The sequence below is a fragment of the Lepisosteus oculatus genome, chromosome 5 (genome assembly GCF_040954835.1).
Source record: "Lepisosteus oculatus isolate fLepOcu1 chromosome 5, fLepOcu1.hap2, whole genome shotgun sequence".
NCBI classification, from domain to species: Eukaryota; Metazoa; Chordata; class Actinopteri; order Semionotiformes; family Lepisosteidae; genus Lepisosteus; species Lepisosteus oculatus.
Genome location: NC_090700.1, coordinates 59,021,504 through 59,041,873, shown reverse-complemented (window position 1 = coordinate 59,041,873; position 20,370 = coordinate 59,021,504). Strand labels below are relative to the sequence as shown.

Genomic DNA, 20,370 nt, shown 5'->3' with positions numbered 1-20,370 from the left:
AGCCCTTGTGAACACAAGTGTGACCTGATGTTTCAGGACCTTCCGGAACTGCCAAGGGTCACATGAACTTTTGTCCTTAGCATCAATCTTCTGAACATCTGCTCGAACGCGCAGCTCTCTCAGATGGAGACTGAGCTCTCGGAAGGCAAGGCTGCCTGGCGTGGCTCACATTTCCATTTTTGACTGCAGCGCCAGTTGTTGTCCCGAAATAAACACCATTCCACAGCCTTATATGTCCAACAGGTTCTGTGACTGATTGTGGAGGGAATCACGCATCTGAGCTGCACGGCACAGCTCACAGACCCTGCTATTGCACTGTAATAGCAAGCTGTCTGCCAAAGTCTAGGGGGTCTGCTTCCATTAGCAATGCACATTACAGAGCTAAACAGGGAGTGCCTTCTCCATTTATTCTCCTTCTTGGACAAGGAAAGCCGCAGAAGCCTTTCTCTGACCTGCCTCCTCCTCAGGGAAGTGTTCCTTGACGCGGCCCTCTGGCCTGTGCTAAGCTTTCACTCTCCCTGCGAGCTGAAGAGGGATAACTTTGTGCTCGGGTCGTCTCTGAGGTATCTCTCTGTCTGCTGGCATTCCAGCAGGGTCAAAGTGTGCAACATTGAGGACTGGATGAAAACCATGTTCCAGAAGGATATCTGCAGAAAGCACGAGACCCTCGTCAGCGATTTCTTATCCAAGGTTTGTAACAGGTGAGTGTCCCCCCCCCCGTATTCTTATTGCTCCCTTGTTGGAGTGAGTTTTTTTCACATTTAGATGTTTTGCAGAGTGCAATCTTGACAGGGCATTGATTAACGTGTTCAGCTGCATTATTGCAAAATAGGAAACAAACGTGCGAGTCATCATTCTAAATAAAAAGTCACATCACACACAGGAAAAGTATTTCAAAATGTTTGCTTTCTTTTGCTTGAAAGTAGAACCCTGTGGAGCTGTGTTTGTAGATGTACAATGTGTAATATTGTGTTCACTCAGGACAACAACACCCAAGGATTGAAAGCTTTGTGAATGCTTGGATTACTTGGTCAGACAAATGTGGCGTAACTAGTGGGGTTAATGGCCTCTTGACCACAGGATGAGGAGGTTTGAACCCCATTCAGACTAAGTGAAACCAGGGGCAGCTGGAAGGTGGTGTTGGGGAAGAGGTGGGATGCTGGAGACAAATGTGAAGGGAGGTGTCTGAGTTCAGTTTATGTAGCTCCTCTAGTTTGGTGATGACAGTGAAAAGGTGCAGCTGTGTGAGATGGATTTGTTGCTGTTATCCCTCCTGAACGTCACTTTATAACGTCCACTTCATGGGCAGAACACCAGGAAGCTTGTGTGGAATTCAAGAGTTTCAGCGTCTACTTCTTTCTTTATTCCATTTCTCGGTTCTTCTTCAGCTGAAGCACGGATTGCTACAGTTCTGAAATGTAAAACAACCCTCAAAAGAAAACAAATCCAATGATAAAATCCACCAAATCAAAAGTCGCATATCCTGCATTGCTGGAATACCAGTTAGGTGGCGTTTGTACTAATTTAGACAGATTAAATGCTGTGTGTAAATACTGTACAGAGTCGGAGAGTTTTGTAAATAGACACTAATGTTTGTGGTAGAAGACATTGAAAAGAAAGTGTAAAGACTTATTTTACATGGAAGTCTTGTATTTAACCATTATACTTGTCGGTTGTCTACAATCACGTTAAAAGTTTGCCTTCCTGGAAGTAACCAAATGTAATTTGTAGAATATGACCACAGTGCTATTTTTGCCCTCGCTCTAGAAGAGGTTATTTAGTGTCAAGCAAGCAGCACCTGTCCTGGAATAACTACTGTATGAACTCTCCCACTCACCGCCAGTAGACACTTAAGTGATATGTCTGTCCTCACGTAACTGGGTGAAACATGAAATTACCGCCACTCCCTTTTCTACAGAGAGCTGTAGTTTGTCTTTCTCCATTCCAGGAAAGGCCGTGCAGTTTTAAATATGATTTCAAGCTAAGTAGGTTGTCGTCTTTTTTCGGGGAGGATGGTTAAGGGTGTTAATTATTTTCAGTATAAACGTATCCACTTCATTGTTAAAATAAATGTGATAATATATCTTAATTTAAATTCGTTATTTTTAGCGCTTACATGAATGTATTTTTTTTTAATCTAAAGGCTGTTCCCTAAAATCGTTTTGAAAACGAAACGTTCATTTCTGTCATCACAGGTCAATGAATCTACAAGGCTGGGTTTGACATTCAGTACGGGTGCTAAGGTGATACCGTAAAGCAACATTAAGCGCTTTTTTCGTCTTAAAACACGTAACTTGAACCACATATTTCCCTGATCTGCATGGAAATCTAAAAGCTGCAGAGGAAAAGACGGGATGTTCAGAATTCTGTTAGGTTGGAATGGAGGCACATTACTGCAATATCCGGTGCACGCCAAAAATGTCAATCTTACTGGGAGGGATATCATTTTTTGGGGAAAAAAATCACAATTTACATATTATAGAAATCTGGAGGGTGTAATTAATCACTTCTGTATTACTGTTGGTTAAGCAACACTTTCATGTTATGGGTAATGCATTGCTTTTTTTGTTTTATTTAATCGTTCCCATTGGACACCCTTGTGAATCTCAGGGGCACATTCTTCAGAATCTACACACTGGTGTAACATCCGTTTCTTCTAAAGACTGGTCTTGCCCTCTTTCAGTGCAGTGAGTGAAAGGGGGATGTGTCATCGGTAATGGGAGTTTAAAAGTGTCTGGCCTCTTTCCTTGTTCACTTCATGCACAGGAGGAGTACCATGGAGTCTGTTTAAAGAATGGATCCGATTCTACATTCTTGCCACATTCCGCTCGAATATGTGCGAGTCGCATGTGGTAAAGTATTAAGATTACATAACCTTTTCATGTAATCCGAAGCAGTAAGGCTGAGTGACATTTTGTAGTTGCTGTTGTCAGCTGGGGTGTGTTAAACCTACACGTCCCTAGTACTGCTAGAAAAATGCCGCCACCAGGTAGCGGTATTGACATTTTGAGTTGAATGTTTAATAACCATAAAGGTGTACTTCCATTTATTAATAATAAGTTGGGTTGACGCTTTTTAACCAAGGTGACTTTCGTCTGCAGTTGTTTATACAACAGGACTTTTTGGATGAGTAAACTAAATGAGGTAACACTTAAGGGTACATCAGGCGAAGCCTTACCTGTGACATGAAGCCGCAAGCTTATAATTACACGGTTAGCGCCCTAAACACTACTCCGATATAATGGCGCTGTGGCACATACTTTTATTGCTTCACAAATTTACGTATGTTGTATATAGTCTATAACATGGACATAAAATAACGGAGAATTAAATTTAAAAATAAGTTCAGGACGAATAACAGCATCCAAGAATCCGATGCTTTGTGAATGTCTTGCGTATTGTAACGCATACGGCCGGCATCGCAGGTTGTGCGAGCCGGCTTACCAGCGCGGTGACGTCACCGCCATTCCCTTTAAACAGCAGGGACCGCAGCTGACGGAAGATTTCCCTTTGGCTCAAGAGGCTGGGTCCCTGTTGAGTGACCCCGGAGGCCCGGGTTTGAGCCCCCAGCGGTGACCTTGAGGGTGTATACCCACATGAACCTGAGAGTGCTACAGTATTTTTGGTGTGAGTCCTCGTTTGATTATGGGCCAGCTCCCTGGCCATACAGTTGGTCGAGGAGGTTCAATCAAAGCGGAGCTGCCGAGGTGGAAGAGGAGGAATGCAGGAAAAGACATGCGAAAAAGAGGTGTGATATATACTTTATATAGCTAACGTCGGTGAACGCTATGATTTTGGACAGGTGAGTGAAATTGGCTTCGGTGAAGACCTTCCATCCCATTTCGGTTTTCAACAGAGCTGTCGCAAAGACATATCTGCGCGTTTGGGGTGTCTTGAATGCGCAGTTGTCCGTGCGACGTCGAAACAGCTGGCACGGTTTAATTTCAGCCGCGACGCAGATTGGTGTGTTGGCTTGACGCTGTGGACATGTTTCCTCAGGTGCCCCAATCTCCTGTCTTTGACGCTCTCCGGCTGTGGACATATCACTGACCGGGATGTCGCTCGCGTCCTGCAGAGCTGCGCAGGGCTGCGCTGCCTGCGACTGGAGAACTGCGTGCGGGTCACAGACGAGGCCCTGCGGGCCGTGGTCGCCTACGGACACAGTCTGCAAACCGTCCAGGTAGACTTTTGCCGCAACGTGACCCGTGCGGGACTGCAGCGGATACAAGACAGGCGCCCTTCCATCCATCTGAGTGCGGAGAGGAGTGCGGACATGATTCCCGACATCAAGCAGGAGGAAAAAGTACCGTTCGGACGAACGCTGCAAAAATTACTCCAGTATTCCTGAAACTAGTGTTTTGTTATTATGGATCCCAAAGGACAGCGATAAAATATTCTAAGCCTGTCTTTGGTCATTATGAATGTTCCTTTCTCTCACTCCCGAGGTATGGGCCTAAAGAGTAGTAGTTACTGTAATTAAGTGTCATTCAATTAAAGACAACACGTTTTTCTTGATTTCTAATCTCACATTCCTCTTTTGAATTTAAATGTTTTTTTTTATATTTAATTCTTTGAGTGTTGTGTCTTGCTCTTTCTAATGATATGATCTCAGGGAGGTTGTGTTATGAATTATGGCCCATACTAGTGTTTCAGATTTCTGTTTGTGTCCGTGGTATCTTGTCATTTATATGAATTTAAATTAAAAATCAGGACAATAAACTTTTGTTTCAGTGTTGTACATACAAAGGCAATAACAATAAAACCAAAGTGCTTAATTATTCAAATATAGCACAAATGTTTAAAACGGTGTTCAATCTTGTGCAAAACTTGTGTCCAGAACTCTACAGATAGACTTTTCACACCAGCCCTTTGAAACACATCACTCCTATACTCAAGTCTTTACATCTGTTGCCTATTAAGTCATGTATTCAATATACTGTAATATTGTAATATTTTGTTACTGACTTTTAAGGCTTTGAAAATTCAGGCTCCATCATTACACTCTCATGGAACTCCCTTCCTCCGACTCCACCAGAGACAAATTCACTCCCTTCAAATCCCTGTGGGGTGGCTCTTCCTTCTATCTGTATGAACCCGTATTTTCTTGTTGAATGTTTTTCTTTTAATTGTATTTTTGTGTCCTTTCTTGATCACTATATACATCTTGAGTTTGGAAAGGCGCTTCATAAAAGGTTATTATTATTATTATTATTATTATTATTATTATTATTATTATTATTATTGTTGTTGTTGTTGTTGTTGTTGTTGTTGTTGTTATTGAGGAAAAAACTGAGCTGTCGTACGGCGATAATATCAAGCCCTAATACCTGTTTGAGCTTTATGATGTTTTCAACGTATTGTTTTTTGCGAAATAGCCTGCAAGCACAATTTAAGTGGTACATCACCCGGGGAATAAGGACGACCGTTCTCGTCATCACAAGATGGTGGACGATGTGACCTGAAAGTGTTCCGAGAAGATGTCACCGAGAATCCTCTACGCAACCATGTGGCAACTGTTCACTTTGACTTTAAACACTTTAAATGACGTCATGCACCCGGATTACATAATCCTGTTCAACGTCGACGGGTGCAGGTCCTGCCGCGGCGGTAGTAGTTGCGTGTGTCTTATCACTTGCACTGCTGTTTATCTCTGGAGAGAGGAATTAGGTGCTGTTCTCCTACAGGCTTTACGGTAAGCAATGACCCAATGTCAGTCAGCAAACAGGGTTTCCCTGAGGACGTGCTGGCTCTATGCCAGAGTTGTGAATAGAAACACTTTATGTAAGAGAGCGCTGGGAATATGGAAACAGGCTGGAGAGGAGCTGTGCAGTCCATGTGACTATTCTATATTTGCTGTTTTGCACTAGGCGGCTCACGCAAAGTGAACGGATTTGCTGGAGGCTTCTGTTGGTCGCGTACAACAACAAAAAAAAAGAAAGAACAGCGGTACAAAAACGCTGTACCACGAGTTACAAGGGAAGCAGGACTACGCGTCTCCTTGTTTGGCTTTGTTCAGCGTCGGCGTCAAAAGTCACATGTTTAGATCAGAATTGTATTTTTAAAGTAGGGTGCCACGTGTAGGGGATTGCTGTTACAGTATCATGCCATGTTTTCTCGATATAATAACTCCTCTTCTTTCGTACTGTGCTATTGTATTGAATCTGTACCGCAATCTAAAGAGAAAGGGGGCAAACCCAACTTGTTTGGGACATTTCACAAATGATTAAGAATCTATTCTTGGGACACTTAACTTTTATTTAATGACCTCTTTACCGTACGTCAACACTTACCGTCAATGTTAGCACACCGCATTGTTAATTTACATATGGCATGCCACAGTTGTTCCGTTTTATGTGTATTTTTTTCCGTTTATTAATTTACAAGTTTCAACTTGCATAGTGCAATTATATCTCTGCAAAATAAGTGGAGTAAGGTACGTGTACCATGTAATGGCTGCGATAATGAAGTCAGAATTTTTAGATGTTGCTGACTTTTGAGTTGACCGTATGCTATAGGAGTACAGGAGGTTGGCGTGAATCCCCAAAGTTCAGAAAATGAAAAAATAGTCTATGGATGTATAACTCAATTAATGATTAACCAAATGATTGAGATGCTAGATTCTGTACAAATCTTCAACATTCCAACGATAAAAATAAGAACATTTTTGGCAAATTTCTGAAGTGAACACAGCTTTATAATATTTATGTTATATGGTGAAAATGTGAGGTTAATACTTGACAAAACAGACTGAAGCAATAAGGGATTCGTTTAAGAGATCTTAAAGAAATATGCGCTATATACCCAGTCTGGGTGTAACCCACTGATATTAGAATGTTTACAGCATCACATACCCTCTTATTTGGATCATATTTTGATTTTAGTTTGACAGAATCTCAGTATGCCAAGTGGATGAATGTTCTTGGAGGATTCAGCCTTAAATAGAGACCTCTATCAGTATATGAAGGCTGTACTAACTCAGGGGGATTTCTGTTGAACATCATGTGAAATCGATTCCATGTCAGGAGTATCTTGTTAAAACTGAGAATTGCAAAGAGTTTAATATGCATTGCTTCTTAATTTAAAGTGACATTGTAGTTTTAGTGTGATGTACACCTAAGATTATTCCATTCAAATAATACATTTTCTCCATTTAAGTGACCTAATTCTCACTTAAATGGTGTTTCGAGTTTCTATAAGGGCTTTACATTAAGCATAATAGCAGTGACATCAGTGAAACTCTAATGCCTGTGTTGGACAAACCAAATCTAAAATGTTAAGCATCACATAAATCATAATATAGTTGCTCTTTGGCATTCTATTGATGAATCTTTTTTTTTGTATCTACTGAATGATGTTTATTATCATTTGTAATTTTCAGACAAATTTTCTGGACAATAAGAAGATTGTTTTTAGTTCAAGTTTTTATATATATATATTTAATTTTAAGTGATTGAAGATTGTAACCATTTTTGATTCTTAAAATATTTTTCTTTAAATACTGTACAACAAGAAGTGAGTCCTGCAGTACTTAAGTGTTATGTAGTTTCTCACTAAATACAAAAGACATGTGCAGTTCTCTGTTTAAAGAGTTAACTATGAATCTCAGGGGATGTGTGAAGGTTAAACTAGTTCAAGGCTTTCCCCTTACTACTCAATGATAAAATACATGAACTCATTTCTTTTTAAATCTCTCCATTCATTTGCGGTTTTATGCCTTCCACAACTGCCCTGAACTCCTTGCCTGGATTCCAGTCCCTGTGCGTTTCCCTCTTCTCCCAGGCCTTTCTCACATTCTCTTTCACTTCTTCTTACCTGCTCCTCCTTTCTTCCATCACTCCCACACCTGAATGAAGGCGCACAGCCACAAAGTTGACTTTCTGTTTACTTTTCAGAGTGAAGTTAAACTCTGCTCATTCCAGGACATATACATTTTTTAAAGCCAAAGGAGATCTCCCTAGCTAATGTCTAATAATATAGAAGTACAATTATTTTTGTGTTTCCCCTAATGTGTCGAATTTGCACACACTTTCAGCCTGTAGATTCATTTGGAATAATTTCCTACACCATCTAAGTATCATTCTTCCTAAACAAGCAGTGTAAACATAGTGAATACGGAAAAATAATTTTGTCATTTTGGAATTCCAAGCTCTAAGCCAGTTTTCTGATCTAGAAATTTCATTTGAATACAGAAGGTCATATTGCACACGAGGGTCTATGAGTGTTGCACCATCTGAAGGTAAAATATATGACTGTAATTACTCGGTAGATAAAAAAGAAACAGGCGTAGAGGAACATGCCATCACATCTTCAAAACCTGTTTGTGAGTCTGAGATATATGAGATTCAAGTTCTCTTACTAGTTAAAAAATAATTACTCTTTAGTAACTTCTACTATTCCTATAGCTGAGAAATATTTACTCTTGAGTAACTATTGCTATTAGCTGAGAAATATTTACTATTGAGTAACTATTACTATTCCTATAGCTGAGAAATACTCTTGAGTAACTATTACTATTCCTATAGGTGAGAAATATTTACTCTTGAGTTACTATTACTATTCCTATAGCTGAGAAATATTTACTCTTGAGTAACTATTGCTATTTATTGATGAGAAATGTTAACTCTTGAGTAACTATTACTATTCCTATAGCTAAATAACTTATTGATAAACTCAAGCTGGGTATTTATTTTTGCAGGAGTTTCTTTTTCTTTTCAGTTACCAAGAAAGGATGGCTGTATTTCAGCCCAGATCAATAACAAGGGTTTGTAGCTTCAGGGCACGCAGAGAGAAGAAATAATTGACACTTCTGAGAAGGCCTGTATTTCTAATTGCGAGAGGACCTTTGGAGTAAAAACAGCACTGATTTTGATTTTGATGAAACATTACAAGCAAGATTTTAATTAATTCTGTTTTTGTTTTTCTTTGAATCCATAAGACCTGTAAGGGAGCCCAGGGGTGATAGAAAGCCAAACAACAGAGAAGGTTGCATTAATTGCTTGAACAACTTTCATTAGATGTAACACACCTGTTTTTAAGACCTGTCTTGGTAGTTTGGGCCAGTTGTATTTCTTTTCATAACATTATTGCATGTCTTTCAAGGGAATAGCGCGCCTGGGAATAGTCTTTTATTATGTAATATCTTGGGTTGCATGCACAGACAGGAAACTGCACAGTTAACTCACAGTTACGTGAGAACAGATGAAAGTTTATGAACACAAGAGAGGGTTTCTTGGCAAGCCACAGGCACAAGGCAGGGTATACCCTGGACAGGTTGCCAGTCCATTTCAGGACACACAGTACCACGCACAGACTCACACCAAGGCAAATATCCCCAGAGGCCAATTAACCTACCAGCTTGTCTTTGGACTGTGGGAGGAAACCCATGAGAACACGAGGAGAACATATAGTCTCCACGCAGACAGTACCCCAGGTCCAGAATTGACCCGGGGACCCCAGTGCTGCAAGGCAGCAGTACTCATCAATGCCACATTGTCACCCTTGTTTAAACGTGAAGATTTCCAATTTCTGATCATGCATAAGCCATCCATCTTAGATTATATGAAAATCTGACATTGTACGGGACATATGAGTAAAAACTCCTTTTGTGCCATACCACTAAAAGGTCAGCCCTGCACTGTGCAACATTCCTAACTTCATAAATATTTAGCAAATATGAAATCTTTTAAGGCTCCATACGGGGAGCACTGAAGAAGGAGGCTTTGACAGCTTTCTTCTTTCGGCCAGGCCCCCCCCACACGCATGCTGTCCATGTGTGTGTGGGCTCCCTGGTGGCTGGTGTCGAGACTGGATAGTGACACTGCTAGGAGCGAAGGCCTGTGTGGGCACATTAAGCAGGAGGGGGAGACGAGGGGGAGGGGAGGACTCTTGTGTCGAAAGAGACAGGTTTTATATTAACTGAGAGCAGAAAAACCGCAAGGCCTTTGCATATTATGAACAATTAACTACAGACCCAATCGACAGTTTGGGATTTTAGCTGCTGGCAAAAATTGGTTGCCCTTTTCTTTCAGTTCATTTATTCATGAATTCATGTCTTGAATACAAAGAATCCCTTTCAAGCAGTATTCTTGTTGAAGTTTGTAATGTGTTGAAATTAAAAGCAGGGATAAATCTGGTATAGGTTCTTGTGAGGACATTTTACTTTATGTATCTATACATAGATTTTAAAAGCAACATTTTCTCTAAGAGTACTGGTTTAGGATTTCATTGTTCAATTGTTACAATATAAATCAAGTCAAAATTGACTCTTTTAAATAGTTTCCCCAAGCTGAGTGATTAGAGATTTCAAAACACAACAAAAACCTGTCTACAATTGCTTGAAATACTAATCCCTGAAACCCTACACACCTGAGTTTTGGGTTATTTTATATTTCCTTAGGAAAGCTTTGCATTGATTACTGCCAAGTTAATTTTCTACACAAGTACACTGTTCACATTTCCTTGTTTGGTATGCCTTAGCACATAAATTCACATTAAACTGTTTACTTATACAAGTTTAATCAATCATTGAGGCACAGCTCTTATTAATGGACCTTACATAGCCAGCAAGCCAATGAAAATTCAATCAGATTAACACAACTTCATCTTCTCCGTGTGGTAGCATCGCAAATAAACCCATTTATGAGGCCAGAGCTGCATATCAAGACATCACTAATGCTATTCCGTCTTTGGATGTGAGTTATGTTATGATTTTTAAGAGCTATGCCCTTATATCAGGGCATACTGTATTCTCCATCTAAAACTAGACATTGCGGTGTTTTATTGAAAAAAGGTTTTGTTGTGAATAGATTCCTTGATTCAAGGGTACTCAATGTGTACTTTTACATCTTTTGTAAATGGGTTCAATGCACTACATCCCTGCAGGAATGTTGAATTAACAAAGCAGTTCTTAGGGCCTCTTCACTGTAAAAGGCACACTTGAGTCACTTTCTGGGGCTCCATTTTCATATTCTACTGTTTAATTTGTAAATCAAATTTTAATAAACTATGCAAAACCATAAACAGACAAACATTATCTTCTTATCAGAAACACACACATATTTCCTACCAAAACCACTGAGTGCTTTACATCCAGAGTATCTCAGTAGGCCAGTGAAAACGTACCCCTCAGACAAAAAATTTAACACAGTTGCTTAAGAACAGTTGAGTAGTGCAGGCCTTCCTAATTATATGAGGCTACAAAACCTTCAGGGTTCCTGTATCCCAAAAATCCTTCTGGTTGTCACTAACAACCTGTGGTGGTTTGTTGTTTACAAAAGACCCTGTCTGGCAGGTACCTGTACATGCAGATGTTGAATTAAAACTCTGAGTGTGGGGAATGCTTCATTATTAAGGAGAAAAGAATCAAGATAACAGCTTTCTTCACCTCAGACCGGGCCTCCTCTGTATTGGTTTTACAAGTTCTGACAGCTCAGTGTTCATTCAGGCTATACAAACATGCCCTGCTCTACTTACTAGTAAGAACAATACCAGAATGAATCTTCTAGGAACAGATTCTAGTTTCCATTTTGACAGCACTGCTTGTCACTTCAAAGTCAGTGTAGACCAGTCAAAAGATGGAAAAACTCCAGGCCAAATCTGTACAATTTTGCATTTGTAACCCTCCTGTTTTCTGTGAATTTGGGGACATAGTGTTTGCACACAAAATCGTCCTTCCAAAAAACTAAACAGCATAAACTGGTGTTTTGTGTGTGCTGGTTCTTGACTCTACTGATACAGATACTGACACTGTACACAAGTCAACTACATGGCTTCCAAGGAAGTACCTTCCAACTTACTTTAACAGCATAAGTGAACTGTGAGCAAACTAAGGGGAGACTAGAATGATATATTCCAAGCCTGGAGTTCATTGGCCAGTTTTGGAAGAAGAGCAGATAGTGGAATAAGACGCGTTTCATCAAACAGTTGATGACCCAATGTGGGCATAGAACTTGTTGCTTCAACATGTGAGATGAGCATCTGAGGAAGGTGAGGTGAAACCTGCTGTTTCAGAACAATTGGTAAAGTGATTCGTATGAGAGCTGTACATCTGACTTCTTGGTAGCAAGTTCAGAATATCTACCAAATCTGGAGTTAATTGAACAAACAATATTTGCATACAAGCAGACTGTGGTATGGGATATAAGAAAACAAAATGGTGGTCAGGTAGCTGCCATACTGCCATAACTCATATACTGTACATGAGTTATACAGGATCTGCTTTTCACCATATTGTATTGTCACGTGAATAATACCTATGACGTTTGGAGTTACTTGGCCACATGTTTTTTTGAAGAAGAATACATAATGTTATGGGTGGCATTTCACCAAGCTTCTAAGTCCCAATATGGGCACATTCTCTGCATATCCCTGCAACCTGTGCTGGAAAAAAGTTTTATCATGATGAAACCTGCCAGGTTTAAGGTTAATCAGTGCAATGGTTCCTAAGAGTCATTGAGATTGCATTTTGTGAACAAAATGGCATGTAGGAACCCCCATTTGTCATGTATAGTGTTAACTATATGGTCAGTAGAATGATCCTGAACACATTTGGAGCTAGCTGGCCTAAGAGACATTCTTCCATTCCATTTCCCCCAAATAAATCCATTGTGTATTTATAGCTGGACACAGGAGTCTGTTTTTTCACTTGTATGAAAGCATTCCATATACCTGGAATATTAATTAGCCATTTAAAATGTCCCGAATATCGCTGAGATAGTTATCATCCAGTGTGTCGTGGATATTGGTCAGCTAGTTGCTCATTGGCTTATTCCCACTCAGAAACTTTGGATGATGTACAATAAAACCTCCTAGAGGTTTAAAACCTGACTAGAAGATGAGATAATAAAGACAGCAGTACAATGCAGGGGTTCACATCTGCAGTGATGGAAAAGCCTGTCTGTGCCCTGAAACTGTAAACATAAAGCTCAGCTGTGGCTCCCTGTCTTCCAAATACAGTTACCAATAGTGAATGTTCACAGCATCCACCACCATGTTGCCAAAGGTCATCACGTGCGGCTCACAGCTGCAAGAGACACAGCTTTTTCATCTCATTCACATATGTTTCTTGGTTGTCCTGGGGGCGGGGTTCGGTGCATGAATCTTGTAGAGTATATAAAGAGTAAATAAGGGACTGCACAAGGCATTTAAAAATGTAGAAATTAAACATAAGTATAGTACATAAAGTATTAATAAAGTGATGTTAATGTCATGATACCCAAACTCCAGTGGAGATTAATTGGACATAATTAAAAAAAACACAGTATGAACCATAGTCTTAACCCTCACTGTAGGTTAGACGTACAGAATGTAATAATTTTATGGGAACATAACATCATTTCTAAAATGTTAATAGATGGTTATAATGGAGCCCTAAACTAAAATATGCCCAGGAGCACTTTTGATACTGAGAAAGAAAATGCCTGAATCAAACACAAAATGCAATATTTGTATCTTTATTAGGTCCAGGTATTTACCTTAACTGATTTATAGAAATAAAATTCATTAGGTGGACCATACACACAGGAGCGGGTTTTCTTAATACAAGCTCTAGTGTATTCAAATTGTTGTAATTAAAGTTTTCTGGAAGAGATGCTCATAGAATTTTAGGATATTATTTGGTTTTATGTCTTGTGTTGTTATAATGCTCAGTACAAATTTCCCCTAAAACAGAAGGGAGCCGATGAATACTTGTCATACGTTGATGTCTGTGCGAGACTGAACTAACAGTACGACCCAAATGAACAATGTCTCAACGGTGCATTGTGCCGCATCCTGTCATTCTAAGAGGGAACTGAACAAAAGGGGAAATGGAGCAGGACTGTTTTTACTAAATTTATTTGCAGTGCGAGTTCTCCCACCTGTGGCATCGTGAAGTAGCCGTGAAGTAGCGACATTTGTTCTAATCCAGGTCATTATGACAAGATTCCCACCTTTTATCTCAAACACAGGTGAGTTGTCTCCCACTGGAGACACGAGTTAGGTTTGTGATCATGATGGATTAATGTCTTCCATTCTACCAGATATCTAAAGAAATCTACTGCTGTGCAGCATTGGCAGTAAAAAGCTACTGACTTTATGGGTGGCATTACAATATAATTAGGCTCTTTTATTTTGTGCCAGTAATAATAAAGACAAAGCAATACTGAAACAAGACTGTCAGTTTTGTAAACTCCTCTATTAAGCCTTGCTTTATTGTTATTGCATTTCTGTTTTTAACGGTTTTATCCTCTAAAGCTGGCTGTGTTTATGCCATCTCTAATTAATAGACTCAAACAATACCCACAGGATTCTTAACAGCTATTCCTGTCTTTCACCTGCTCAGGTATGACTTTATGACTGTCTCCAGGAGTGAAACCAGCCTTTAATAATTTAGTAAAGCAGTTCTTTGATGTTTGTAGCTCTTAAAGTGCAACTGCTTCTTTTCATGTATACTGAGTTTACTGGGCTTAGCCACCTGTTTTAATTTTTACATTCTTGTGGTAAATTGTTTTTAGTTCAAGAGTGTGATGTGAATCATTGGTACGCAAGTACAAAGCAAATGAATAGAACTTCATGGAAATAGATAAACTGATAGAATCCTTTAACTATTAAAGACTCCACCTGTATCTGTCTGGCATAATTCTCATTTGTATTAACACATGTAATACTTTTAAAGCAAAGCTATGGGTAAAATATAAAATAAAAACATGAGAAAATATAAAGTAAATTTTGCTTTTATTTACAGTTAATAAATCACTATATGTAAGAACATTTGAAAGAGGAAGACCACATGTTAATTCTGTTCATTTGCTGGCAAGTAGCTACCTCACCTGAGTGTCTCTGCCAGTCTTTTCATTACGGATCTCATAGTGTATGCTTTGCCTTAATAGTTTGTTCCAGATCCCCACAGCCCTTTGTTGGGGATGTGCCTGCTATATAACATATAGAAAAGTATTTCTTCAAGAAAATCAAATTATATACTTGTTTTGATTTGAGCCCGTATTTCAAACTTACAGGACTTTGGTAGAACATCATAACGGAAGCAGATTCTTTTAAGAGTTTGGGTGAATCATATGATTTTTCTGTATTGCAAAAATGTATAACAATAGAACTTCCTGTGCAAGTGGTTGTGTGGTGAAGTGTGTTTCCTTTCCTTTGAATACAATCCCAACCAGAGACCATAACCTTAAAATACAATCATGTGCTTATGATCCTGAAATATGTCACCTGGAAGTGGAAGTGTGCAGTATTTATTTTATTTTTCATTCTTTTGGCAAAGATGCACCTTTGCTACCCCCTTTTACAAAGACTGATGCTTTTCAGAATATCATGCGGGACCGGGTCGATGAAAGAGACATAACTTGCCCTTTTAGGAAATGAAATATTGCTTGCTTCCAGGACCTCTATAAGGTGATGACTAAAATGACATAAAGGCAACAAATGCCAGACACTACAGACTGGTGACTCACTGGCTGAGTCACTGGCATCACTAAACAAATAATGGATTACAAGCTCCAGTATGGTTGAGACTGCATTAAAAATCAGCTATTATTTTTAACCCCAAATTATGGTTTGAAAATTATATAACATGTATAATTGTTAGCAAGATGGTGATGTTTTCAAGCAGCAACTAGATAAGCCCTCTCTTCATTTACTCATTAACAGCAGTGTTTGTCTATGTCATTTCACTTGTGGATTTTGGTCTTTCAAGTTTGGGAGACTGTGGTCCAAGACAGATTAATTAGATCTGGAGACACCTTGGGGTTTCAGCTACAAGCCACTGATTTTCAAGCAATGCAATTACATACGATATTCGGCTCCTACCTGACTAATCTGAAATTTAATCCTCTTGTGAAAACCTTTGTAGAGGGAAGCAATCGGAAGAATCTTTGATTGTTGTTAATAACTGCTTTTTTGATGTCTACTAGCAATTGAGGTCAATTCCTTGCCTAAATTCAGAGATTTTGTTTTCTGTACAATTTAAATACATAGCATACTAGAAATAGCATTTTGTAAAAGTCTAATGTGATTTTTCTTTAATGTTTCTCCCCTTAATCGCATTCTTTTTCTTGTTGAATTTTAGTTTGTTCATTTTTATTTTTTGATTTTCAGAAAGTGGTCCCATTCTGCTTTTTCAACCATATTTTGCGATCCATGGTCTGTTATTTCAGTCTGGCCATCTCTACAGCACACAATCTTCAGACGTGTGTTTTGAAACTGACCTTGACCTGTATAAACAGATATAGGTAGGAGAGTGAACGTTATACAATTCCAAGTCTGAAGAAGAATAATAAATTCTATATACTGTATGTCTGTGATTTCACGTCATTTTTTAAATTTAGTTCTGAAATTATCATTTTTGTCCGCAGGCACATCAAACATTTTCTGTAAAAGCACACAGCTGTCACTCCCTTAGCTGACTGAGAAATGGCTTTATTTGTGGAGCTGGTTCTCTGTATCTGTCCGCCACAACATCCATCACAGGAAGCCTTTGGAGCACTGGGTTACTGACTGCATGCAACTGAGACTCAGAAAACGTAATTGGAACAGAGAACAAATAAAAAACTGGACAGTCCTGATAGAGTAATTCATTTTCCCTGATCTGGTCTAGATCCCGCCCGGTATTCCTTTTGGCAAGGGTGAAATCAATGTCTGCTCAATTTAGGACTTAAACCACCAGAGACATTGACGTCGGGTACTTATATCACGCCGACAGTATCATTTACACAGCTATTACCAGGCTGTTAATCAGCCTCGCAACATTTCAGAGCTGTGGTTTTCTCGGTTTGCTCTTTTCCCACCCGGCTGGGGTTTTAGCCCGGTTGATTGACACTCGCTAACCCCACCACTCACCACTTTGGATTTCATTGAAAGCACGTCTTTTTCTTCTAACTGAGGCGCAGATCCATCACAGTGATATGGCAGCCATTATGTGCCAGCAGCCCCACTATAGTGCAGATCACGAAGAGAAGCGAGAAACTGTTTCGCCAAAGTTAGAGGGAAAAATTAGGGAGGTCAAATTGTGCAAACCAGGAGTGGAAATGAGCTGGGACAAGGTCAACATCCGCTGCTTTTCCAACCAGTGCTAAAAACAGCGACACATTGAAAGGATGCCACCTTCTCAAGTACAGTGTCCCTCTTCGCCACAGAGGTTCAGTATCTCTGAGTAGTTCTGGGGGCAAAAAGAAAACTATAAATCAACTAGAGAATTTACAGTCCATACTTTCAAATTAAGTAATAATAACAACAAATTAATAATAACTGAAAAGAGCTGAAACTACAGCACAGTTTAACAGTGGTGCACTCATAGATTCAGCACAAAGCAAAATCCACCTACTGACCAAACTCTGGGGCTTAATTCCCGACAGGTGTCAATGTTTTAAGTTGCAAGATACATTTTTTCCTTTTGTAAAATGTAAAGAAAGCAATTTAAAACTGCTTTTTTAACAGGTACAATGGGTCAAAATATGACTGCTGAACATTTTTAAAACATGCATTAATTTACACAGCTTAGCTGAATGTGTGAACATCTTTCAAGGAATCTTGAATGTGTGTATTTTGAGCAACACCAATATGAAAAGTTATTCATTGGCAAACGCTAATCACAGTGAAGACGAGTAATGAGAGAGGAGAAAAGACTTCTTCTAGCATGAAACCAACTTCCAGAGAGAAGCTCAACTAGCATTTAAACACCCATTAAGAGCAAGACTGTTACTCCCACACTTCATTCAGTCATTTCTTGTAAACTGTTCCAGAAGAGACTGTTGCTGCACAAGTCTGAGAGAAATGTCTCTGCCCACTTAACCTCGCAACTGGTCAGCAGAAGTGTTCAATGTCATGTAGAGAAAGCAGAATCCACACTGGCATACTTAAAAATACAAAGAGACATCTTATACTGGATTGATTACTAAGGGACTGTTGCTTTTCAAATGAAGAATTACATTTCTGCAGTCAGCTCCTCTATTTAGGTCAAGTTTTATTTTGGTGGTTTTCTGATGGAAATAGGCCATATGCAAAACAGTGTTTTATGCAAAGAATTTTTAATACCACGACCAAAGTGGTAATATCCATATACAAATCAATTTTACATAGCAAGCCTTATACCTGATATCTTGTGAGCTGAAGTCTTGACTAGTTCTATTTAAGAAATCCTAGTACAATACTACAGGGGTTATAGTGACCTCTGACTGGAAGAATCTTAATGGATTAAATAATGTATTTAACAATCTAAATTACAGATCCAGATTTCTTGCTTTATTTGTCAAAGACAAGATCTTCTATAGTACATAACACAATAAATTTAATTTGTATTCTTTTTGACATTCTTTTCAACACACCTTCATCACCATCACTATCCACAGCCCAAGATATGCTGTAATATAGTAATAAGTATGTTTGCACCAAGCCCAGAGAAACAACACTTACAAGTACATGGACAGCACAAGGCTAGCATGAACATAGGTGCGAAAATGAACTTTACAGAAACTGAAGTAAAACTTTTCCAAAGGTTTTGTGGGAGACCTTTGTCCAGCAGCTCAATAAAGGTTCATGATGACAATATATAAGAAAAGGCTTTTATGAGTGCAAAATCTAAATGCTCAAAAAAAGTAAATTATGGATGGAAGAAACATTATTTTCTTTCTGTAATGATATGGACAGAGCAGATGAATGCAGACTGAAGTAGCCAAGAACTTCTCAGTAAAACAGTTGCTTCCATTAAACACCTTTATAGATTTAAAAATATTTTAGATTGATGTCAGGAAAGCGAAACTAATTCTCAATAACAGCAACACTTTTCCATACAATGACAAAGAGTGCTGTATATTGTCAGTAGTCCTGTAATAAAAAAAAATAAACTGCTAAAACGTTTGAGTTACTTCTGGGCGTAATGGATAAGGCCTGCAGTTTGTACCAGCCTGTGGTATTTGGGAAAGGTATTCGGAGGCTTCAGTAAGTGATCATCTGTCCTCACAGGCAATGGCATGGACTTCTTGACCTCAGACTAAACGACTACCCTCCCCCCCCCCAGATTTTGGAAATTCCTTGCAAGCTGCCTTTGCTTTCTGACTGTTGAATTTGTTAGGCATGCCCATTTGTGCTAGCAGATGCTGGTATGAACCCAATAACCTCAAGCTGAAAAAACCTCCTGCTATTAAAGAGAAATAGGTTCCTCCTATCTTCTTACGTGAGCCTGAGAGTAAATGGGCTCTTAACATTCTAGTGCTCTACTTTGTTATGGTTTCTATTCACGAAAGCCTATCCTGTCTGACATAGGAACGGTATGTTTGTTTAAACAGATCAAGTGGAGAGTTGCTTGTGCAACATTTGCACTTGACATTTGCCCTGAATCTTTCCAAAAGTTAAAGGTGGCCTGAAAAAATGGCTAAGCATATACTGTACTTCCTATTTGAAAAGTGAATGACTAGAATTGCTATGTATCTAATTGGTTTCTCTGTGATTATAAACAACACATTTATCTAAAATAATAAAAGTGAAAACAGATTGAGTAAATCATTGAATGATCAACCATGTATCTGAGCCATAACTTCCCATTTTTCTGTGCTCTCAGTATGTGGAAGAATGCAATACTTTCAGTCAGGCTGGTTTTCAGCGTCAGTAGCTATTCAGTTGTTTTGACTTTCTAAGCCAATTCTCTCTCTTGCAGAGTATCCCCAATGGATAAACCTATTCAGTTTTAAAACAGACCTTCCAAAAGTAAGAATAGTTACACAGTAATCTGGATCCACCATCATCCCTCCTCCTTTGTCATAACCAGAAACTTGTTCAGTTAAAATGTTTATTATTTTCTGTGTACTGTATTTATGTTGTACATGCAGTTTTGTTGTGTTTTTATAGGACCCTTTTTCTTTTCACTCATGTCTGACACATGCCCTTTTAATTTTAATTTGAAGATAAATGAGTGTTAATCATAAGGTTAAGGTTTTCAATAAATATGTAAGCTTGTATAAAATTATAACAAACACAGGGCACAACCTGTTGATAAACAAATTAGGAGGAGCATTCAAACATTATGAAGTGTGAGATAATGTTCTTGTCCAGTTGTTTCTTGGTGAATTGGTACCTATGCAAATAACACAGAACTATGTGCTGAAATAGGCTAAAAGTGTGCAGAAGCATGAAGGCAGCTGGAATGTATCAAGCTGATTTCCTTTGTGTAGCACAGGAACTGAGTTTGACCTTGACTTGTGTGTGCATGCTTGTGGATTGGTATTCCAGGGCTAACTATACCCCAGTCAGAAAGTCTAATTCCTTTATCCTTCAGTTTAAAATAAAATCAATTACCTTAAAAAAACCCAGCCCACCAGTAAACGCACATCACAACTACAATTTAAATAACACATTTGAATTTGATTTGCTGGTATAAGATGCCAT

General features: G+C 38.9%; 1 protein-coding gene across 1 annotated transcript; it reads left to right on the top strand.

The window, feature by feature from the left end:
• The first annotated feature begins 237 nt into the window (after window positions 1-237).
• Window positions 238-4,719, top strand: fbxl22 (F-box and leucine-rich repeat protein 22). Its single transcript, XM_006628922.3, has 2 exons — window positions 238-701; window positions 4,000-4,719. The coding sequence occupies exons 1-2, from the start codon at window positions 367-369 to the stop codon at window positions 4,346-4,348; spliced, it is 684 nt and encodes a 227-aa protein (XP_006628985.2). The 5' UTR covers window positions 238-366; the 3' UTR covers window positions 4,349-4,719.
• Window positions 4,720-20,370: the final 15,651 nt, after the last annotated feature.